General features: G+C 52.9%; 1 protein-coding gene across 1 annotated transcript; it reads left to right on the forward strand.

The window, feature by feature from the left end:
- The first annotated feature begins 651 nt into the window (after positions 1-651).
- FAIM2 (Fas apoptotic inhibitory molecule 2) lies at positions 652-18,806 on the forward strand. Its single transcript, XM_074853826.1, has 12 exons — positions 652-1,028; positions 2,561-2,741; positions 5,764-5,867; positions 6,027-6,091; positions 6,854-6,907; positions 9,223-9,273; positions 9,813-9,852; positions 10,371-10,408; positions 11,581-11,668; positions 12,177-12,272; positions 14,112-14,165; positions 15,975-18,806. The coding sequence occupies exons 1-12, from the start codon at positions 1,014-1,016 to the stop codon at positions 16,122-16,124; spliced, it is 936 nt and encodes a 311-aa protein (XP_074709927.1). The 5' UTR covers positions 652-1,013; the 3' UTR covers positions 16,125-18,806.
- The last annotated feature ends 4,811 nt before the right edge of the window (positions 18,807-23,617 follow it).

The raw sequence follows: 23,617 nt of genomic DNA on the forward strand, positions 1-23,617 counted from the left end.
TTCTTCCTCTGTCCTGAACAAATTTTCTGTCCATGTGAAGTACTTCACTATGTAAAGTGATGATTTTTTTCCCCCCCTCCTGCTGCCTGTGGCGTAAGGGGAGATGTCTCCATCTCCCTGTGCCCTCAGACTGTAACGTGACCCCCTTCCCCCTCCTTCCCTTCCCCAGACCCTGTCAGGGAGGGTAAAATCTCATTCACTTTGTGCTCCTTCCCTTGGATGTGCTCTGGGCTGGGAGCTGGACTCCCCATTTAGCTGCCTCCTCAGGGGCTTGAATTGATAATATTGCTTTGGTGATGGGGACTGCACGGTGTTCATGGTCTGCTGGCTGCCCGGGGACGCCTCCAAACTCTTCTTTTGCCCCCCAAGTGGGGCTGCATCGGTTCAGAGAAGACAACGCACACACGGGGCAAAAGCCTGGAAAGGGTCAGGAAGGGAGCCAGGGCCCTGTGTGCAATTGCTCCCTCCGACTCTCCCCTCTGCCCCCCATCATCACCCTCCTCGCTGTGCCCGCCTGCAGCGGGGCCTGTGGAAGCTGCAGCTCCCTGGCCCACGGTCGGCTCTGACGCGCAGCAGCAGAGAGATGCTGCAGCGAAGCATCCTTCGCCTCTCCCTCCCCTTCGCAATCCCAGCCCTAAGTTCAGCATCCCAGGGGCAGCTGCTCCCCACCCCGCGGTGTGGGATCCTGCCGCTGCCTCCCCAGTGCTGTGTCCGGGCATCCTCCCCATCGTTGCCAGTGGCCGCTTGCCTGTTTTAGCCGTTTCTTTCCCGGCTTCCCCCTGTGCCACAGGCTGGGAATGGTACGGTCCTCCCTCAGCGCCCGTTGCTCCGTGGATGTTGCTAGAAGGTGAAGGCATCAGCGCAGGCTGCGGAGGCTGCGGCGGTTGCAGCCAGTCCCGAGACATCCCGGGAGAGCGGGTGGAAGGGACCCAGCGAGGAGGTTTGTGTTCAGCTCCGGCCCTCTCCCTCCTGCTGCTGCTCGAAGGGTCCGGCAGCATCGTTAGCGAGGAGCCATGACCCAGGGGAAGGTAGGTGGGAGGCCAGCGCTGGGATGATGAGTCGTCGTGCTTGTATAACTGTTGCATGTGTAGAGGGGGGAAGTGGGTTGAGGAGAGGGGGTTTAAGGAATAAAACAGTTGCTGTGGAGGGGGGAGCTGGGTACCTGCGCACAGCCCGGTCCGTCGGCCCCTGCGGTGGGGGTGTTTTTGGCAGAGGAAGAGGATGGAGGGCTGTGTCATTATGGGGTTGGGGGCTGTTTTTCCTGGGGCTGGATGTGCAGCTCAACCCTGCTGTTGGACCTGTGGCCGTTTCCTCCACCCATCCTGGATGTCAGGGAGCTCAGCGGGGTGTTTGTGTTTCCCCATCCATGCCCTCTGCAGTCAGGACCCGGCACCTGCCCTGAGCACCTCAGCACCTCCTTCCTGGTCCAGAGAGCTCTGGATTTTGGGGGCTTCCCAATGCTCTGAGACCAGGGAGGCGGGGGTTACACATCCTATGACAGGACAATGCACCATTGCCATGACAACGATGCCGGAGGCTGCCTGGATGCAGGCGGCACGGCAGCACCGTCCCTCTTGTATCTCCTTGGGTATCTCTGGGGGTTTTGCAGGATATTGGCCACCCTATACCCAAGAGCTTGTAATAAAGGACAGGATGAGGACAGTCCTTGTGAGCTGGCAGAGGAGGAGGTGCAGTTATTCCGATGCAGCTGGATCTGATCGTGATGCATATACCAGCCTGGTACCCTGACTTTATTTTCAAAGGCCTGTTACACCTTTAATTTAAGACCTCCTTACAGGGGCTGCGCTGTCTGTTGTGGGGCTAATTAGTCTGTCTGCTTCATTTTGGACTTTTTGTGGTTCCAGCCCCACATCCCTGTGATCCATGGGGCTGCTATTCCTGACGCTGAGCTGGCACCCTGTTTGGCAGCAAGGGCAGGATACCAGGCTCATAACTTATCCCAGAATGACAAAGATCTAGAAGGTTAGATGGATAATGTTCCCAAGGAGAAGGAACTTCTCAGGTGGCCTGAGGCTGGCTCTTTGCTGGGATTTCATAGTCTGAAGATGTGGGATCCTGAGTTCCTTAGTTGCACCTTCAAAATATGGAAAGCAGCGAGGCTGAGCCTCTGGATGGGCTGAGAGAAACGAGCTAGAAGAAAAAGTTGGAGGGCCAAGCCAGAGTGTTTCTTGGGGGCTAGGAGAGACTCCCCAAAATGTGGGTGTAAGTGGAAATGAAGGAGTTCAGGATTTTCTGCCCAGTAACTGAAAGCACTTTTAAAGGGAAATTTAGAAAGAAGTAGGCTGAAAAACAGAGAATTATTTGGATGTTTTCCAGTGTTACAAATGAGCCTGAGGCACATGGAGGACCCTGGGCAAGGCTGTGTCTCCCCTCAGACCCAGTTGTCTATAATTTTTCATCCCCTTTAACATGTCAGGTGTTTTCTCATCTCTTCCCTCAATCACATCAGAGGATGCTCCTTCCTTGGGGGGGCAGTTTCTGTGCTGTTTTTACATTCTAATCTCCCTCTTTCCCCCCTGTCCCCCTCCTTCCCCTGCAGCTCTCTGTGAACAACAAGCCCCCCAACTCTGAGGGGCAAGGAGAGAAGAAGGACAATGCCACGGCTCCACCAGCTCCTCCGACCTATGAGGAGGCAACAGCGGGAGAAGGGTTGAAGTCTGGTGCTTACCCTCCTCCCGCATCGGTCCCGCTTCACCCCAGCTGGGCTTATGTTGACCCCAGTAAGTGCTTCTGTGGCTGTACCCAGGGTGAGCCCCTGGCAGAGGGGGTAGAGGGGTGCAGAGATTCCCCCCACAGGCTTGTAGAGAAGAGAGGAACCAGGGATGTGGTCCCAGTTTGGTAGAGCTCATCCCAGAGCTGTAGCTATAAGCCATATAAGTCTGGATCTATATGTAAAAGCCATTTCACCCAACCACGAGACCGCACTGCCTTCCTGAGGTGGGACTAAACTCCAGTGCTCTGTCCCTGCTCTCCTCCCCGCTACCAGGACGGGAAAAATCCCCTCTCCCAGCTTGCTGCACTGGGCAACGCCACCTCCCAGGGCTGGGGAGAGTCCTGGTACAATGCTCCCAGCTCTGCAGGCAGCAGCCCCCCCTCTAGCTCCTGCTCAACCCCGGCTTTCAAAGAAGCCGCTGAACTGGCAAAATCAGTGTCGCGGCACCAGTGATGTCTGGCTGCTACGGGCTGGTGGTCAGAGCCAGGGGAGGTGAAAATGGCTGGACTTGAAGGCTGAATTGTTCCAGCATTGGGCTGGGTGGCCGCGTCCTCAGCAAACAAACAGCTTTTCTTCCCTGGGTGCTGCGCGCAGCTTCTGCTTGGTTGTGATGAGCGGACAAAGGCTCGACTGTGCCCAGTGCAGGGGAACGGCTGTGTGGTGGCAAGCTGGGATGGACGCAGTGGCCGGCAAGTGAGACTGCTGGGGTGGCCAACTGCTTGGTCAGCACAGCTTGAACTGGAGTGAGTGCTGGAGGGACTGGGTTTAACGACTCCTGAGTCCCCTCTCTCTGCTCAGTCCTCTTCCCCTGCTGTGCTTTGCTGACTGCCTGATCCATCCGGCGGGGACGGCTGCGGCAGCAGGGACGGAGATGTTTAGGGAAGGGGAAAGAACAAGCTAAACCCCTCCGAGATGTGTGTGCCCGCACATTCTGATGGTTTCATGGACTTTTCCCATTCTCGTCTGCCTTCAGTGGTCAGAAACAGAGGGGATAAATAACCGTCCAGCTTGCTCTAGCAACCATCTGGGTCTTTACTGTCATGATGAATTTGGATAGGTAAAGCCCAAATGGGTATTTTGGGTATCCTGGAGGACTTGTTCAGGTGATGTGTCACCTCTTGTCCCCTCCCTGATGAGCCTGGCAGGATTTCCTCTCTGCAGCTGTGTCCTGTGCCCTGATCCCTGACGGTGTTTTCCTCTGATTTCATCTCCTTCTCCCCTTTCCCTGCCCTCAGCCACGCTGCAAGCTGTGGCTCCTGCACCAGGGTCAGGGGGGACACATGCCACGGGGCTGTGTCTGACGGCTTATATGAGAGTGGAAGTGGCTAGAGAGAAGAGGTGTGTGTTTTGAGTTGCTTCCTTTAATAATGAGCTTGGGACACACTATCTTGCTGCCTCAGATGTGGCCCTTGGCTGGGAGGTGACCAGCGCTGGGGACACCAGCCAGGGAGGAGGAAACCCCCTCCATTCCTCTGAGGCATTTAGGCGTCTAATTTGGTGTTTAGATGCCTTGATTGCTTTGACGCAGGAGGCACTGAAGCATCCCGAGGATATGGGCCTCAGGTGCTCTCAGCCCCGCATGGCGATGATAGATCTCGCAGAAACGCAGGGAGGATGCACTGCAGGAGTTTCATCTCCACTGGGGCGTAGAAGAAGGCACAAGAGATTTATTAGGCACAAGAAGAGCACAAGAGATTTATTTCCTGCCAGGGGCATCTTTAGGATGAGGCTTCTGCAATAAAAGCAAGCAACCTTTGGCCAGTAAAACAGAAGAAATCCAGGACCAGGGCCTGGAGTTTGGCTTTGCTGGTGTCTGCAGAGGATCTTTCCTCCATCTGCCTGAATGATCTGAGTATCACTGAGCTAAAAAGCTTTGAGAAGGAGGGGAGGCATCTGTCAAACAGGCAGGGACATGAGCGTGTAGCTGGTGTAATCTCATAAGCCTTCGTTCTATAGCAAACCCAGGCGGGGGGGCTGTTAGTAACATGGAGGGGGATGTTTGCAAGAGAAGCACAGGGGAATGATGCGCTAAGGCAACAGAGGCTTCGGTATTTGTTTTATTTTTTCTTGAGCTTGAGGTTCAGCAGATGGAGAAGGCAGATTCTTATATCTAATTTGTGCAGCTGATCCCAGCAGGGAGAAGCTGCTGCTTTGGGTTTCTCCTTGCAGCCGCCCACCCTGCAGTATCCTCGCTGCCACCTTCACCCCTGGCTGGCGGCACAGTCACCTCCCTGCAGGCAGAAGTTTTCCGATATTTCCCTCCATCTCCCTTCAGGCTACAGAGCGAACCGATGGTTTATGGTCCAGCCTTCCCCCTTGCCCATCTGCAGGGAAACTCCAGCAACAAGAGTTCGTATTACAGAGCCTTCAGCAAAGCAGAGCTGGGTTGTGTGGTGCGATGATTTGGGGGGAAGGTACTCTCAGCAGTAGCACTGGAGTTGTTTCCCCTGTGTTTAGGTTTGCTGCTAAACCGTTCTCTGGCTCCCTGCACAGAAATCAGATTCAGGGATGGACCTTACAGAAAAGCTGGCTGTAATGAGCTTGTCTCAGAGGAGAGGGCACAGTGTTGACATAAGACATGATGCAGACACAGTCTAAGCTCAGGCAATTAGAGAGCAGCGAGGGAATCCTCCTGCACCAGAGCTCCTGACGGGAATGACTGAGGTGCTGAGTCACAGCTCCTCTGGGGGATGCTTTAATATTCAGTGAAAGGTGAGCAAGGATATGATACGAGCCCTCTAATTACCATTAAGGATACGGTGTTACCAGCGACAGGAATCACCCCTGGTGTCCTTGCTGGGCTGGAGTTTGCAGAAGTGGTTTCCTCTCTCTGTTCTTGGAGATGGTCCTAATAAGATTTAGGAGTGGGAAGGGAGAAGAGTGCACCCCACCAAGCTTCTGTTCTGCAATGCAACCAGAAAACCTTGAAATTTGGGCCTCCTGAGCTGTAGTCAATCACCGGGGTCAGATTATTGTAGCTGGGGAGGGAACTGGGTGACGGGAGCTGATCTGTCTGGCTTCTGCTTCAGGCACAAGCCCGAGCTATGGCAGTGGCGGGTACCCAGGAGACACAGAGATGCTCACGACCTTCAGCTGGGATGACAGGAATGTGCGCAGAGTGTTCATCAGGAAGGTAAGGGGCAAGTGTCTCCAGGCTCAGCCTTCCCCTGTGAAGGCAGGAGACCAGCTCTGAGCCTTGGAGGGACCTGGCTGCAATGGCTTTGCTGGTTTCCCTGGGCTGGGTGGGAAGCAGAGGGTCTGTGGGTCACCCACGGGCTGCCTCTCGTTGCAGGTTTATGCCATCCTGATGGTCCAGCTCTTGGTCACTCTTGTTATTGTGGCTTTCTTCACCTTCTGGTAGGTCCCTTGTGTAGCAGTAATGCTTGCTCTGTCCTGTGTATGACCTGATCTTGAATTACCTGTTACTTGGGGGTGTTGTCTGTTATGTAGATACCTGAATTTTTTTTTCCAGTGTGCTCCAATAGAAAAACAAAACTGGGAGAACCCCGAGAGGTCCTTCAGTACTTCTGATACCTTTCCTGCACGTCCTCAGGATGGTGCACTGTCCGTTCTGGGTGCTATCCCCAGCCAAGAGGCGCAGGCTGCTTGCCCTTAAAAATTAACTGCTGTATTTTTCCTTTGGGAGTTATCAAGGCCATCAGATCCCAGCCTACCTCAGCTTCAGGGGCTGGGTTACCTCCCCTTGCAGAAGCAGATACCCCACACTCGAGCAGCAGCTGCCTCTAGCTCGGATGACTGAGCATTTTGGGCATGTGTGGCTCACGTTGCCTCCAGAATAAATAATGAATCACTGTCAGCCTGAGGATTTCAGCTCCTTAATCACTTCTCAGAGAAGGCAGGGGCCGTTCCCCAAGCAAGCCCGGCTGTGTAATTGATAACAGCGGGGCTGTCTTTCCGACTTGACAGGTTGAATTTCTTTCCAGTTGGTCAGTCTGCTGGGTAGATTCAGTGTGGTGTTGTTTTGTTTTTTTTTTTTTTCTTCACATACCCTGTGCTGCATCACCCTATGCATGTTCCCAGGTTTAATTTAGCAGCAAACTGTGAAATGATTGGGTTTTTTATGCTTTCTGCTCAGCACTCATTTTCTCTGTCTTGCAGCGAGCCGGTCAAGGGGTACATTCAGACACACTCTGCCTGGTATTGGGCTTCCTAGTGAGTATCTCTGTCTTCTCCTGTGGCCATGTGTGCTCCAAACAGCTCTGGATGTGGCTGTGGTGATGTGGAGACACTTTCCAAACACTTTTGTACCTTGTATGTGAAGAACATGTGTGCAGGGGAAGCTGAGGAAATTAATGGTTTCTGAGGTGAGAATATAGAAAATCCCACCTAAATGAGACATGAGAGAAGCTGGATACCTCCAAATCCTTCCAAGAGGAGGGTCTCTACAAGCTGGGGTCAAAGTAAATACATGAGTATTGCTTGAGAGCAAACCAGGTGAAACAGGGGGGCTTCCAGGAAAACAGTGCAGAAACCCAGATGTGAGACCTGGAAGGGTGCTCAGGGTGCCTCAGAGGCTTAATTTTGGGCTTGTCCCTTTGCAAGCGGGGAGGTCACCTGGGTTTACATCGCACGCCTTGATATGCAGCAGATGCGAAGAAGGGTGCAGGCAGTGAAGGGGGCGGGGGGGTGGGTGCAGTTGGAGGTATTTGGATGTTTCTGGCCGTGTCGGAGTGGGGCTGTCATGTCTGGATCTTCATCACGGAGCTGCTGTCGGTGCCCAGAGTTTGGGATGCCGTTCGTTAGCCAAGCCTGGTCCGAAAGGTCAGTTTGGAGGCAGCGTAGGCTTGTGCTTGTGCTCCCGTGCGTTTCCTGGCTGCCGCTTGTGTTAGTGCTGCTAATTAAGCAGGCAGAGTGTGCAATGCAATTGTCTGTGAACAAGGCTCTGTGAACTTGGCTTTAATTAGTTCACACCCAAATCATGAAATGTGTCCAGGCCCGGAGATGAGACACCAGCTTATATAACTTTTAAAAAAAGATCCAAACTAGCAGTAATAGAAGGGAGCTGACATCAGCCTCTTTGACCTCAAGGGAAAATAACGTGCTCCTCCTTGGCCCGTTGGTAGACTGGAGAAGCAGTGATGCCTGGTAGGGAGATGAGCCCAAGCTCTGCTCAGGTCTATGCTTTGACCTTTGGGTTCATCTCTTGCAGCTTACTGGCCAGTGAGCAGTTATTTCTTCCTAACTTTCAGTAGGAGCAAACGCGTCTTGGCCCAGCTGGGGGTAGCTGTGTACCTGAGGGACTTCAGCTCCCAGCGAGCCAGCCCTTCCCTCCATCCCAGCGTCTCCAATTGCTTGTTCTGATCTGAATTTGGATCTCCTTCATACACAGAGACCCCCAACTCTCTATATACCTCTTCAAAATAAAAGTGGGTGCCCTAGGGTGCTTTCCTACTGCTGGGGTGATGGCTCAGAGGGGCAACAGACGGGCCGCAGACGGGCAACAAGGGATGCAAAGGAGATGGACAACTGCAGTGGCTCTCTTTGCTCCCTACGTGTTTTCTTTCCATCTATTCAGCCGTGTCCACTCCAGCTTTCCTGGTTTCCCCGTGGGAGAGCAATGCTCAGGTTTATCTCTGGTGCGTTTATCATGGCCCGTGGGTTTTGCCGTCACGTTCATTTATTAGACCTAAGGTGACTGGCTATCGTGCAGCCATCGGCATGCTTGGAAGCTGCTTTCCCCCCCCAGGCGCTGGGTGAAAGCAGGTTCCCACTGTGCCATAACCCATCAGCACTGTGGAAAAACACCCGGGCTGCGTGACATCCAGAGCAGAGGGAGACCATCCCTCAGCTGTTGGATTTTTTTGCTTTGCTGAAGGGTCAAGTCATGTGAGATAAATAACTCTCCTGTGACCCGGGGATGGCTTGTGCAACAGCATATTAGGCTTGGGTCTGCGAGCTTCACTGACCTTAGAGGATCCTTCTACTGGTGCAGTAACATGGGACCAGTTCCCTTCTCCGACACAGACCTTCCATCTGGCCTTAGGCAAGTCACTTTTGCCAGCCCTGTGAATCTTGGTTTAAGTGCTGCTGGAATTCCAGCAGGATGCCTTGATCCCAGCAAGCCAGGAAGTGCCTGGAAATGAGGGGCAAAGTCTGGCCACCTCCGTATGAGCAATTCATGCACCGACGAGGTGTCAACAACGAACACGTTTGGGTGCTCCACCTGTCCTGGAGCTGAATGCTACCCTTGCTCTGCCCTAAAGCTATCCTTTGGGTTTTTCAGGGATGTCTGTGCTGTCCCAGTTTGGGGACTGGCACATGCAAAGCAGGCAGCTGTGGGCAGAAAACGGCTTCAGTGAGAAGCAGTATTTGCCTTAATTCCTACCCAGCTTCATCTTCTGGCACGGTGCTGGCATTTTAAACAGCGCAGCAGGGCACTGAAACTTGTCAGCTGGAGACTTCTCTCCTGTATCACCACACAACACCTGGGTTTTCCTCCCTAACTGCTCTTTTTCTCTTCTTTGCAGTGCTGTTTTCTTTGTGACCTACTTGATTCTTGCTTGCTGCTCTGGACCCAGGTAAAATATTTTCCTTTTGGTTTTGAAACAACCCCACAAAATGAAGGATGAATGTTTTCCTCTTGTTTCAAGCATGACCAATGATGTTGCGGAGATGGGATGGGGTCATGCCGACGCAGTGATGTAGGGACTGAGGTGGCAGCTGTGTTTTCAGGCCTGATGCAGTTGTGGGTTGCTGCAACACAGCATTAAAAGCTGAAGTCAAGTTGCAGCTGGGAAGGAAGCGACATTGCAGCAAACTGCATCACTGTGCAGCTCCAAACTCTCGTTGTTAAATACTGCAGGGGATGGGCGTCTGTTCCCAGCAGAGCAGGGTGCTCTGCTGGAATATCATGGGGACGTTTACCCTCTTGGTCTAGGAGCACCCCAAATGCACTCTCGTTCCCAACAGGATGATCGTCCCCTTGCACCACCCCTGCCATTTGCTGCACAGGTCATTAATTATATGGCACGTCTTGTGCAAGCTGTTGTGCAGCGCTGCTGACTGCCTCTGCCCTCCGCATCGCAGGGCTGACCAGCCACTGTTTCTTCACTTGCAGGAGGTATTTCCCATGGAATCTGATCCTGTTGAGCATCTTTGTAAGTAGCACATCTGGACAGCGTCTGCCCTGCCCCTGCAGCCAGCGTGGGTTTCATAATGGCTCCAAGCAGGAGAGACGTTTGGTCTGGATTCCTGGAGAAATTTTGTCCTCTAATTGCCCTGCACTTGGGCTGAGGAGCTGTAATTGAACTAGAGTGTGATAAGCAGGAAAGAAGGGAGCCTCTGTTTAAAAAAAGAAAAAAAAACCACCAAAAACCCCCAAACCTGCGGAGACTGGTCGTGATGGGAGCTGGGGTAGGGTGCTCGAGTCCTGTGCAAGAGGGGTAGAGGGACGGAGAAGGTGGGACTGCTCTCAGGGTGGTGGCTTGCCCTCATTTTAACCTGCCCTGTGGGTATTAATCACTGGAGGATTAGAAACTATGCAAAAATTGCTTCTCTTGAGCATCTGTTTAAGAGGTTTCACTGCACTCATCACTGTAATTGAAATATTTTATCCATTGCGTGTCTCTCCCTGGGACATGAATGCAGAAGTAATGTGGTTCTCCTTCCTTCCCAGACACTCTCCATGGCTTATCTCACTGGGATGCTCTCCAGGTAGGTTGAGCACGTGGTCTCTGGATGTCTTCTGGTCCTATGTCCTGTCTTTTCCTGCAAAAAATCTTCCCTACTTCTGAAATATATGCGCCACCTGATCTCTCTGGAGCTGTTCCAGCAGCCACACAAGGCCTGACCTTCCCTTTTGAAAATACATTTTAAAGCAGCTCTCCAAGACCTACGGTGACATCCCCTTCTCTGGCACAGCCGAGGCAGCACGGGGCAGTTCCTGGCTGTGCTGAATCCTACAGATGAGCACTAGAGAGCCAGGGACAAGGCAGCACCTGCAGGGATGGGCTATAGGGGGCTGCCACACGCTGTGATCGCACCTTTCCCACGAAGCAGCACGCTAGCAGATGGGGCTGGAGTGAGACAAGGAGTTTTTTCCAGCAGTTTCAGGTTTTTTGTAGTCTACAGCTTGTATTTTTACTGTTACAATCTGCTCACAAGATCGGCCCTGGTTCACGTGGGTCCCTGGTGATGAGGCAGATGAGCCAGTGGGAGTTGATGGATGTGTGCTGGGGACAAAGAAAGTAGCAGCTTCAGCAACTCCGGGAAAATACCAGCGATATCACTCTCCAATCAAACCGAAGGGGAGAGTGGGGACTGGCTTCTCTTAGGGCCGGTGCTGTAACCAAAAGCAGTGGTCAGACATACAAAAAAATTATAACCGAAGCCTGCAGTCTCCCTAGCCAGTCAAATCCCTCCTTGCCTGTGGTTTTCCAAGACCCAAACCCCTGTTACGAGCACATCAGTAGCGTAAGAGTGGCTGCAGCTTTCTGATTCCTCGTTGTGCTGCAATGACATTTGTCATTCTATTTTTATTCCCTCCTAGTATGAATCCTCCCCTTCTCCATCTGTCCATGGACAGATAGATTTGTATAGTAAGTCCCCATCTTAGCTGCTCATGAGTTCCCAGAAGGCATAGACATGCCCTCCTGCCTACCCTCTTCTATTTAAAGCAGGAGGAAAACCCATCTAGTATTTTTTTTAGTGTTTTCTATCCTCCCCTCTTTACGTTAAGGGGGACATCGATAATTTCAGTGCTGTTTGTGCCCCTAGGACTCATGTTTTCTGTGTACACCTCTGCCAAGCTTCTGCCTGTCTTATTCCCTCCTTCTACCCGTTCCTGTGGGAAACACTGAAAAGTGGTTTTGCTGTTAATTTTGCAGTTACTACAACACCAAGTCAGTCCTTCTGTGTTTGGGGATCACAGCCCTGGTGTGTCTGTCTGTCACGATCTTCAGCTTCCAGACCAAGGTGAGCTTGTGCTGATCAGTCCCTCTGGGAGAAGAATCTGCCGGGGTAGGACACAGGGTCAGGCAGTGCTGGGGGTGAGGTAGGAAGGGGCAGGTCTGTAGGGCTCTGGATGCAGGAGCAACCTGAGGGGTGCTGGGGTGAAAAGTGAAGGTTACAGGAAGATTAGGACAGATTCTGGGGTGAGGGATGTGTCAGGGTTATCGATGGGGCTGGAGGATGAGGGTAAGCTGGGCTTTTTTGAGGATTAAGCTGCGGGGTACAGAAGGGCACTGGCACAAACGTGTACGATGGGCTTTTGGATTTCAGGTACCCAATGGGTACCGGGTTCTTGCCTATGGCAATAAAGGGGACATGGTAAGTGTTTGGCTCTGCGTGCCATGCAGATGGGCATCGGGCTATAGGACCTGAGATGCAGGTGAAACAATTGCCGTGTGACAGCAGGACGGGTGTGCTGCTGGAGAGTCCCTCCCCGTGGATATGGGTAACGTGATGTTCTTTGCCTCCGCAGTTTGACTTCACCTCCTACCAGGGCGTCCTCTTCGTGATGGTCATGGTGCTCTTCTTCGGTAGCATCATCCTGGCTGTGATCCTGCCCTACCAATACGTGAGTAACGACCTGGGCCCCTTCCTCACCCAGTGCGACCAGTGCTGGTGCAAGGCTGGGAGCTGATCAGCCTAAAGCGGGCAAGCTCCAGGGCTTGGCTTGAGAGGGGTGTCCCAGCCTGCTCTCTGAAAAGGTGCAGAAACACCAACAGAAAGAGAAGGCGAGACCAGGTGGCTGTTACCTGGTGGTTGTACAATCAGATATCAGGTTGTAGGACAGCACTGGCCTGGGGCTTGAGGAAGTTTGCTTCTGTTCCTGGAGCTGTGTAGTGACCCCATGGCAGGTCATATCACCTGCTTGTGCCTCAGTTTCCCCTCCAGTAAAACCAGGGTAGTGAGCACATTAAAGCGCTGCCTTGCCCCACGCAGGGCCCTTGCCCCAAATTCAGGGCAGGACTTGGACTCCGGACAAGTGCCATGGGGTGCCTGTCTGGCCAGACCTGGCTGTGTTCACACCAACTCCAGGCAACGTCCTGCAGTGTTTAAATCCCAAGGCTCAAATTTCTCAGAAATAAGCACCTCCAGAGGGTGATTCGGATCCCAGGGACAAGTCTTGATGATGAGTGACCACCTTATTGCTCCTCCAACTGCTGCCAGCCCCTCTGGCATGGGCCCAGCCCCTTCCAGCTGGCGTTAGCTGTGCCCAGCTGAAATCTTGGAGCAGCTTGTGACTACACCCGATAGAGGGTTTGGCGTGGCAGTGCAGAGTGTCTGGTCTCCATCCAAGAGTGTTTCATTAGGAGAGTCGTCATTCAGGCAAGAGCCTGACAGACCCTGGAAGATGCTGATGAAAGAGGGAAGGTGTGTGGGGCTGTGCAGCCACCACTAATCACCCTGAATGCTTGCTTGTGCTGAAGACAACGGCACCCAGCTTTTTGATCACAGCAGCCTTTAAGGGACCTCCAAACTCTTCACATCTCACCTGGCTCCTCTGGGGACCTGAGTGATGCTTTAAGGGCCAGACCTGCAGAAGATACTCCCACTGGTACTAGCCCTGGAGTTGGTCTGATGATGGAAAAATACACAGGCTGGTGTTTCCAAAATCAGGAGCTTGGATTTTGGTAGTCTTGGCTTGAGTTCCACCTCTCCCCTGTGCAAACGTGAGGGTAAACCAGCTTACAGCACCAAGCCACTGCCATTAAACTGTTGAGACAACTACTCTTTATCTTGCAGCTTGTCAAGATAAGCATAGCTTGAGGCAGCCTTGTAATGAGCTTGTCTATCTGGGGAGGCAGGCTTCCAGCTCTGGGTTGAATCAGCTCGGTGTGGGCACCTTCTCCTGGAACACAAGGCACCTTCTCCATTAGCGCTGGGTGCTACTGTGCCACAGCAAGCAGGGGTGGGGTTTGGTCTTAATTCCAGTGCATTTCCTGCTGTGACTCCAGCAGATGGACACATTGAAGTTATGCTTCTTAATTAAAGCTGGGTCTGGCTCTTGGAAGCATTTGGTGTTTCTTCTAGTCTGGGCAAATAAACACCTCCTGGGCCTGCTGCAAAATGTGTTTCCATCAGGACAGTGCTAAGACATTTCCACAGAGACAGCAGCTGTGGTGATGTAGGCTATTCCGAAACACAAGTACCTGATCTAGAAGCTTATGAACCAAAGGGACACAAAGACCACAGTGAGAGGGGAAACTGAGGCACAGTGACCCGTCCTTTGTCATGAAAAGGTCCACAACAGAAACTGTGTTGGAGCTGGAAGTGGTGTGAGTCCATCCTGGGCTATTAGAGCACTTTCCCGAACTTGTATCCTCCACATGAGATCTAAGCCCTCTTCTGGGTCAAGTCCTAATTAACCAGTTTTCTCCCAGGCACTGACTGATGGATTTGTTTCCTTTAGGTCCCTTGGCTCCACGCAATCTATGCTCTGCTTGGTGCCATTATATTTACCATGGTAAGTGGGTGCTGGTCATGGGGCCTGGGAATGTGCTGGCAGGAAAAATAAGCAAATAAGGAAGGATTAAATGCTTTTAGCCTTGAAGGGTGCTTGGGGAAGGGAGAAGAGTGAGTCGCAGGGCTGTAGAGGTCCACATCTTCAAATGGCTCATGAATAGCAATTAGTGCAGTGACCTCAGCCCTGTCCCGAGAAGGTGCTGGTGTACGTGACAGTGCTGGTGCTGAGCATGGTGTGATTGGCAAGCTCATGCTGTATGCGCAACACTAGGTGTGAACAGCAGAAACCAGTGTAGGGACGGGGCAAAAAGGCATCTCTGGAGTGGGAAAAGCAGAGACCAAACTTCGGCACATCCGTGGGAGCTGGATCGCAGGGCTCAAAGGGAACTGGGGATGAAATGAGGCTGCAGAAGCAAAGTCAAGTCGCGGCCGGCTGAGTGGAGTGAGCCAAGGCCTGGGTATGAGTTTGACTAACAAAAACTGAGGTGCAGAAAGCGTGAGAAGCCGTGGTTTGGGATTAAGGGGCATTAGGAAGGTTCATTGCAGGCAGGAAAAGCCCTGAAGCTGGGCAGCTCCTCCAAGGAAAGTTGCAAAGGCTTGATTCGTTCCTTCGAGTGCTCCCTGGCCGTGCCTCCTGTGAGCCTCTTCCCAGAGCAAGTCCCAGCAGTGCCACGCTTGCCGTTCAGGTGTGGGAGTTGTCTGGGAAGATGCTTGGTGTTACCTCGAGGTGGGGGTCAAGAGGAGGGCTGCCTTGGGGTTCAAGGCGGTGCCTGTTGGGCATGTTGTGAATAAATGAAATTGCTCAACTGTTCTTATTAGCTGTAAAAGTCATTTCAAGTGAGCTCGGATATTTCTTCTGTGATTCATGATTAAAGACTGTTCTGTAAAATACAAGTGAGCTTAAACATCTTATAATTAGCCCATAAACTTCAGTCAGAACCTCAGCTCAGCCTGACAGTATCTGAAGAGATCAGTTGTTTTTTATGACTGGGGAGGGCAAAGGTGCCAGCTGACCCCAGGTGATGGCAAAGATGCCCGGCCAGCCCTGAAGAGCTCCGTGCCAAGGTGTCTGTCATGGGCTACGTTAGCAGAGGGAGTAAAAGTGAGATGGAAGAAGATACTTGGCTTGAAGTTGTGCGACACGGTGCAGGTTTTCTTGCAGCCTGTCTTGTAGCCCAGGTTTGTTCCTGTGAGTGCTGTGTCCCTGCAGGCAGACTGGGCAGTGGGTTCCCACTGTGATGGCTTCACTGGTAAAATCTGGCCTGCACTCAGTCGTGGCTGTACCTCAGAAAGGTCTCTGCTCCCCTCTGGGTCTGGCTACCTCTGCAGACCTTGGTGCTGCCCAGGATCTGGGGTTTCTTGCTCTTTATTGCTCTGGTGTTGCTGCTGCTGCAATGTCATGTTGGATCCAGATCACCTTGTTCCCTGGCAGGTGTTTCTGAACTGGGGGAAGTCTGGGAATAACTGGGGGAAGACTGGCAACAGGGACTGGCTGAGGAAGAGCACGGAGAACTGCTCCAGAGCTGATCCTGGGGCACATTTGGGATGGATGAAGCATGAAGGAAGCAGGCCTGGAGTAACAGTTGGGCTCAGGGTTTGACTATCAAGAGCAAAATGAAGGAAGGGGAAGGTTGCAGCTTCTTCAGTGCATTGTTCTGGGCTTTGAAATTGCAGTTACAGCCCATAAAAAGTGGCTGCATTTTTGTTCTGGGTACAGTGAAGCAATTTGGAGAACTCCTGTCGTTAGAGCACTTCTTGCCTCCCTGTGCCAAATCTCCATGTCATTGGGTTTCCTTCTCTTTCCTCACAGTTCCTGGCATTTGATACCCAGATGTTGATGGGGAATCGTCGGTACTCACTGAGCCCAGAGGAATACATCTTTGGAGCCCTCAATATCTATCTGGACATCATCTACATCTTCTCCTTCTTCCTCCAGTTCTTCGGTTCCAGCCAGGAGTGAGTGCAGCAAGGCAGTATCGTCTCTTTGCTGGCAAGATGCAAGTGTTTAAAATAAATCTTAAAAGAGGAGAAAAAGAGGGTTTAAAAAAGCAAACAAAAACAAACCCACCCTTTCTGGCCCAGTAGCAGGCTCCATTCAGTCAGCTGAGCAAAGCCCCTGGGTTCCTTATGCAGCTTGTATATATGCTGTTAGGCCTTTGTGACCCAGAAAGCAAAGCAGGGCTTAAGTGTTATGTCTCTTCTGCTCCCTCCACTCCTACTGAGATCAAACCAGACCAGAGACTGGGAGGCATGAGCCCGAGATCTTCTTTTCCCCAGAGGCTGTCAGAGTTGCCTGTCTGAGTTCTGTATATCATGGGGTGTTGAAGTGCTGAGATCAGCTCTGCAAAGGGAAAATAAAATTAAGGGGAGGAGAGTAGGGAATTTTGCTAGGATCCTGGCAGGAAAACCAGCTGAAGAAAGGGAGGAGGCTAGGGAAATAATTGCATCCCCCTGTTTCTCTCCTGCACTCATTTGGAGCCTTGTGGCCTCTGCAGAGATATATTCGTGATAGTGCCTGCTTTTAGAAGTGCAGAGCATGGGATCACATAGTCTGGATGTCCCAGCAATCGGTCCTCCAGGCACAAGGGAACCTGTTGTTCAGGACGTGCAGCCTCTTTGAGGACATCCCTAATGCCCCTGCAGGAAGAATTCTGTATCCTTTGCATCTGGCCATGGGGCTGAGCGTGTCCTTTCTTTTCTTCCCAGAGAGGGATAGCAGGACCATCGGCTGTGTGCTCACCTCCCCACCCATGTTCAGTTCTCTCTGAAGTGTGGCTCTTCACTTGGGAGGGTTGTGATCCCATGTAAGGGTGATTGGCAGAGAAGAAAGAGGCCGAGTTTCAGAGCCTGTACAAAGCCAGGCACCTCCTGAAGTGGGAAATGGGCGGCTGAGATCCTGTGACTCATCATGAGGATGTGATGCCTTCACCAAATTGTCTTGGTTTCTTGAGATTAATGGTCCTAAGTGGCCACTACCCAGACACTGAGGCCAGGGTGAACTGTTGCTCAAAACGGGCACTGCTTTGTAGCAAACACCAACATCGCCTCTTCCTCTGGCCATTTTCCAGTTTTGCTCCCCCAGACGGGGATGTCAGTGAGAGCACTGGATACCTCTGAGTGCTCAGGTAACTTTCCATCTTCCCCTTGCTCGCATTCCCCTGGTTGGGGGATTAGCTGGCTAACTTCTAACTGTAAAGCTCCAGGTGGAGATAAGAGGCCTTTTGCTCTTATTTAAAAAGTGATCCTTTCTGCTGATAGAAACCCGTATCTTCAATCTCTCTGGGAATGCCAGGGCAAGTGCGTCACTGAGCTGCCTCTAGCAATCCCTGCGTGTTCAAGAGAGGCTATGCCAAAATGCTCCGTACCGCACATTCCTCCTCTGCTGCTGCCCTGGCTTTTACCCTTCACATGTTTGTATCCTCCCGCCACACGTGTTCCGTGCCCCGAGCTGGGCAGAGGAAAGTTACTGTGCTGAGTAAAAATGCTTCAGCCCCTCTGCGGCTGCACCGGCCTTGTCCAGGATCACACAGGAGCACAACTGATACCTTCCATTTTACCTTCCTCCCCAACAGCCCCCCTCAAACCAATTAAAAAAAGCAAAGCCAAAATAATTTTAAGGAAAAAGGAGACTATTAGGTGATGACAGCACTAAGCTCATGACCCACTGATTTCTGCAGTGCATTGCAGAGAAGAAACAAGGGCCTTGAATTGCTGAGCAGGCAGAACTGGGAGAGGGGACAGAATGGGAGGCACCCTAAAAGTTTATGAAGTAAGAGTTTAAAGAGCGAATTTTCTGGCTCAGACCCATGCAGGCACTTCTGAAATATCTTAGCAGACTGGCTGTGCAAAGGCAGACAAAGCAAAAGGCCTTGTAAGTATTTCTGCTTCCCATCTTCTGAGGAGGGAGTATGGAGTTATGTGATGAGTTCTGACTCTGAAATAGTCCTAAAACTCCTCCTCTGGAGGACAATCCAGACCAGAGCTCTGCAGCCTTCCTTTCTGCACCGGGACTCCTCCAAACTGGCCCTGTGTACCCTGAGACCTGGGGAGGAGAACACGGATCTGCAGCCCGCTCTGGATCTCTTGCTCTTTTTCCTTCTGGTGTGGAGTAACTTTGCCGCTGCCTGAGCTGCTGCTACGTCCTGGCTTTCTGCTCCTGCGTGGGAAAAGCTTGCATGGCACCTGCTCCATCTCCAGGCCACTCGAGTGGGGATGGCTTGCTGCCTTCCCGTGCCCCTCCACAGGGCTCCCTTCTTGCATGTGTCCTGGTCCCTCTCCGGTGCTGACCCCATGGCTTGCAGTCCATCCAAGCCAGGCCTAGTGACAGCACCTGGACTGAAGCAGTGAGGAATGTGCACATGCTCAGAGAGGTGGAAGTCCTCCTGAGGCTGAGTAACACAGGATTAGGGGTGGGATATAGCTATAGGCATGTTCCTCCTGGGTTCCCTGACCATCGGCGCAGGGGAGGTGCAGGGCTGCTTCTCTTCCTCCGTGTGGATGTCCTTGACCTGAGGTCTGCATCACCCAGACCCTGGCTCTGTATCCCCCTGCTCTTTTTGTCCAGCCATTCTTATGATTTCATTGTAAATAAGATTTTGTATTTTCTCTGAACATTGCTAATAAATTGTTGCAAAACTGTTATTGCTGCTGTGAGGTCTCTTTACTGATGTACGGCTGAAGGAAGGTCTGGTTGCAGAGCTGGTGCTGCCTCCCCTTAAAACAGAAAACATAAACAAGAATGTGGCATGGCTCAAAGTTTTAATGGAGAACAGGCTGTCCCTTCGCTGGTTATGACTAAGGAACATCCTACACAAGTAATAAAATGCACATGGCTCCAGCACAGGCATCATGCATGGGAAATATTTGAGAACTGAGAGCCAAAGGGCAATTTGAATGAGGATCCTGTCTTCTCTTAGACTTGGTTTAAGCAGCCACAGGGTTAAAAAACAAGTAAGTGGGGGTAAGTAAGTGTTGTAAGCAAGGCACCTCCTCAGAGGGCATTTTCTGTAGCTCTGGAGAGCAGCCTGACCTAAGCTTTCTCTAGAGTCAATGGGAGAAAGAAATGTCTCCAGAGAGCGTTTCACCTGACCCAAATTAATGCCTACACTGGGAGGTGAAAACTCGTATCCAGTGATTAGTCCAGGCTGTCAGAGCTCTCAGAGGAGAGAAATCCCCGCTGCAGCATCTTTTTGCAGCAGATCTCTGCTCTTTGGAAGGAGCTGTGCGCAAAAAGCAGGTGTGAGATTTGTTTCCTAAGAAGTGTGGCTAAACAGCGTGGTACAGCCGGTATTGGGCTTTCCTGCCCACAGCTGCATTTTCTGCAGCAAGAAAATATTTTGCCCCGCGTTTTGCTGGGTAATGCTCTGCTGTGGGACAGCATTTGTGGAAAAATAACTGAAGTGAAGCATTTCCATGAGAACAATGAGGTGGCCATGGGTGCTCATATAAGGCATCATTAACTGTTCCTGTAATTACCACAAAGGGGATAAAAGGCTGATGATTCAGTCAAATTTCAACACTTGGCTCTTGAGGAACAGGGCGGAAATTCATTTGGCTTAGTCAAAGTGGGACCACTCAGAGGTAGGATGCAGGGATGTGGGACAAGGGAGGAGATGGGAAGATTCATCGGGGTGTGAAGGACGCTGGAAGGAGGAAGGGATCGCTCTGTTCCCCCTGCCTATAGCAAACAGGACACGAATTTGGGGGCCCTAAATACAGCCAGAGAGAGTCAGACAAGACCTCAAAAAACTTGAATTCCACTGCCTGGAAAAGGGGGAAACTTTGTCTACTTTTGCACTTCTTTCCGCCTTCCTTCCCTTCCGTGCCTGAGGTATTCTGAGGAAGGATGGACGCTTGAGGCGACCTCTGCACCGGCCTTGCCATGGTGTGGGGGATCCCTGCTGAGCCCTGCCTGCTTCTCCCAACTGATCCCTGCCTGCTTCTCCCAACCGATCCCTGCCTGCTTCTCCCAACTGAGCCCTGCCTGCTTCTCCCTGCTGATCCCTGCCTGCTTCTCCCAACCGATCCCTGCCTGCTTCTCCCAACCGATCCCTGCCTGCTTCTCCCAACTGAGCCCTGCCTGCTTCTTCCAACTGAGCCCTGCCTGCTTCTCCCTGCTGATCCCTGCCTGCTTCTCTCAACCGATCCCTGCCTGCTTCTTCCAACTGATCCCTGCCTGCTTCTCCCAACCGATCCCTGCCTGCTTCTTCCAACTGAGCCCTGCCTGCTTCTCCCAACTGATCCCTGCCTGCTTCTTCCAACTGAGCCCTGCCTGCTTCTCCCAACTGAGCCCTGCCTGCTTCTTCCAACTGAGCCCTGCCTGCTTCTTCCAACTGAGCCCTGCCTGCTTCTTCCATGGCAAGAACAAAACGCAAGAAGGGCCCCGATTCGGGCAGGAGCCGCTCACCTGCATGACTGAGCTCCTGGCGCCCTCTGCTCTTCACGCTGGGATAAAAAACCGGCATAAAATTAAATCCACGTTCCCTGTGTCAACTTGACCTGAAAACGTTCCCCACGCCAATTCTTTCCTTTAACCACAAGCTTTCATTTTCTTCTGCTGTAAAACCTCCTGCCAGCGGTCTGCCTGTGGGGGCCTGGGCAATCACAGAGCAATCTCATGCTGAAATGCAATTTAAATAACATTTGTATGTTATTTATCTATACATGTCTAAATAACATTTTTATAAAAGTTTGTAAAAGCTTTTATAAGTAGGGAAAGTGCTGGCTGAGGTTGGGTTGCCCAGATTCAGGTGGGTTTTGACATCTACAGTGTGAAAGCTGAGATAAAATTTCTGTCTTTATTTCACACATCTGTGGACATCTTGGGGAAGGTGTTTCCTCCAGGGTGAGGTGCCCTGGGCAGGGGGGACCCCAAGATCCTCCCCAAGGCCTGAGCCCCCACACTAGGCTGCAGTGTCACCATGGCAACGCTGGGGCAAAGGTGGCAGGGCCAAAGGTGACACCTGGGTGGTTGGAGCCGTCCCTCTTCAGCCTGTCCTAGTGTGCGGGGGCCCAGGCAGCTTGTTCTTACACAAAATCATAGAATAGAACCATGGAGTGGTTTGGATTGGAAAGAACCTTAAAGCCCATCCAGTGACACCCCCCTGCCATGGGCAGGGCCACCCTCCACTAGCCGAGGTTGCCCAAAGCCCCGTCCAACCTGGCCTTGAACCCTTCCAGGGAGGGGGCAGCCACAGCTTCTCTGGGCAACCTGTGCCAGGGCCTCACCCCCCTCACAGAGAAGAATTTCTGCCTTTTATCTCATCTAAATCTCCCCTCTGTTAGTTTAAAACCGTCATCCTTCATCCTATCCCTACCCGCCCCCCCCCTCCTCCCGATAACGAGTCCCTCCCCCCTTTCCTGTAGCCCCTTTCAGCCCTGGGAGGCCACTCTAAGGTCTCCCCGGAGCCTTCTCTTCTCCAGCTGAACCCCCCAGCTCTCTCAGCCTGTCCTCACAGGGGGGTGCTCCAGCCCCCCGAGCATCTTCGTGGCCTCCTCTGGCCCTGCTTGAGCTGGGGGACCCCCCCTGGGGGCCCAGAGCTGGACCCAGCACTGCAGGGGGGTCTCCCCAGAGCGGAGCAGAGGGGGAGAATCCCCCCCCTCGCCCTGCTGCCCACACTGCTCTGGGTGCATCCCAGCACACGGGTGGCTTTCTGGGCTGTGAGCACACGTTGCTGGCTCACAGGCAGTTTTCTACCCCCCAACCCCCCCAAGTCCTTCTCCTTGGGGCTGCTCTCCATCCCCTCCTCGCCCAGCCTGGATTTGTGCTGGGGGTTGCCCCGACCCATGTGCAGTTCCTTGCACTTGGCCTTGCTGAACTTCATGAGGTTTGCCCGTCCCCCCTCTCCAGCCTGTCCAGGTCCCTCAGGATGGATCCCTCCCCTCCAGCGTGTCACCGCACCACACAGCTCGGTGTCGTTGGTGAACAGAGGGTGCACTGGGTCCCGCCATCCATGTCCCCAACAAAGATGTTAAACAGCACCAGTCCCAACCCCGACCCCTGAGGAACACACTCGTCACCGCTCTGCACTTGGACATGGAGCCATTGACCACAACTCTTTGAGTGTGACCGTCCAGCCAATTCCTGATCCACCGAGTGCTCCATCCGTCAAATCCACGTCTCTCCAATTTAGAGACAAGGATGTCGTGTGAGGCAGTGTAAAGGCTTTGCACAAGCCCAGGCAGATGATGTCAGTTGCTCTTCCCTTATCCACCAGCGCTGTAACCCCGTCATAGAAGGCCACCAAATTTGTCAGGGATGATTTGCCCCTAGTGAAGCCGTGTTGGCTGTCACCAGTCACCCCCTTATTTTCCATGTGCCCCAGCACAGTTTCCAGGAGGATTCACTCCATGATCTTGCCGGGCACAGAGGTGAGACTCAGTGGCCTGTAGTTCCCTGGCTCTTCCTTTTTTCCCTTTTTAAAAATGTGGGTTATGTTTCCCCTTTTCCCAGTCAGCAGGAACTTCACCAGACTGCCAGAGCTTCTCAAGCATGATGGACAGTGGCTGAGCCACTTCACCCGCCAGTTCCCTCAGGACCCGTGGGTGCATCTCATCAGGTCCCACAGACTTGTGCATCCACCTCTAAGAATTCTTTCCACTCAAAGGGATCAGTGGCCAAGAAGGCCAATGGTATCCTGGCTTGCATCAGCAATGGCATGGCCAGCAGGGACAGGGAAGGGATCTGACCCCTGTGCTGGGCACTGGTGAGGCCGCCCCTCGATGAGTGGGTTCAGTTTTGGGCCCCTCACCCCAAAAAGGCCCTTGAATGACTCGAGCGTGTCCAGAGAAGGGCAACGGAGCTGGTGCAGGGTCTGGAGCACAGGTGTGATGGGGAGCGGCTGAGGGAACTGGGGGGGTTTAGTGTGGAGAAGAGGAGGCTGAGGGGAGACCTCCTGGCCCTCTGCAACTCCCTGAAAGGAGGGTGCAGAGAGGGGGGTTGAGTCTCTTGAGCCAAGGAGCCAGCGGCAGGCCAAGAGGGAATGGCCTCAAGCTGCGCCAGGGCAGGGTCAGACTGGCTCTTCGGAAGGATTTCTTTGCAGAAGGGGCTGTTGGGCGTTGGAATGGGCTGCCCAGGGCAGGGGGGGAGTCCCCATCCCTGGAGGGGTTGAAGAGTCGGGTTGAGCCAGCGCTGAGGGATCTGGTGGAGTTGGGAACGGTCAGGGGGAGGTTCATGGTTGGACTGGAGGAGCTTCAAGGGCTTTTCCAACCCAGATGATTCTGGGGTTCAGTGACCCGCAAAGGTTGGGGTAGGAGGGGCTGGGGCTGTGCTGCTCTGTTGGCAGCGGGAGGGTGGCGTTGTCCCTTGTCCCCATCCCTGTCCCTGTCACCCCCCAGGCCGCCGCCCCCCCGCCCCGATGCAGGCAGGCACACGCGCAATTTCCGCCCCCCCCCCCCCGGAACCTTTGTTCCCCGGAACGCTTCTGCTCCCGCCTGGGCCCCGCCCGGCGCGCG

The sequence above is a fragment of the Strix uralensis genome, chromosome 33, assembly GCF_047716275.1.
Source record: "Strix uralensis isolate ZFMK-TIS-50842 chromosome 33, bStrUra1, whole genome shotgun sequence".
In the NCBI taxonomy this organism is placed as follows: Eukaryota; Metazoa; Chordata; class Aves; order Strigiformes; family Strigidae; genus Strix; species Strix uralensis.

Bases quoted from the DNA above. Each gene is read 5' to 3' on its own strand.
- FAIM2 (XM_074853826.1), top strand. The intron at 2,742-5,763 runs GTAAGTGCTTCT...CTTCTGCTTCAG, and splicing joins CTGGGCTTATGTTGACCCCA to GCACAAGCCCGAGCTATGGC. The intron at 9,853-10,370 runs GTAAGTAGCACA...CTTCCTTCCCAG, and splicing joins TGATCCTGTTGAGCATCTTT to ACACTCTCCATGGCTTATCT.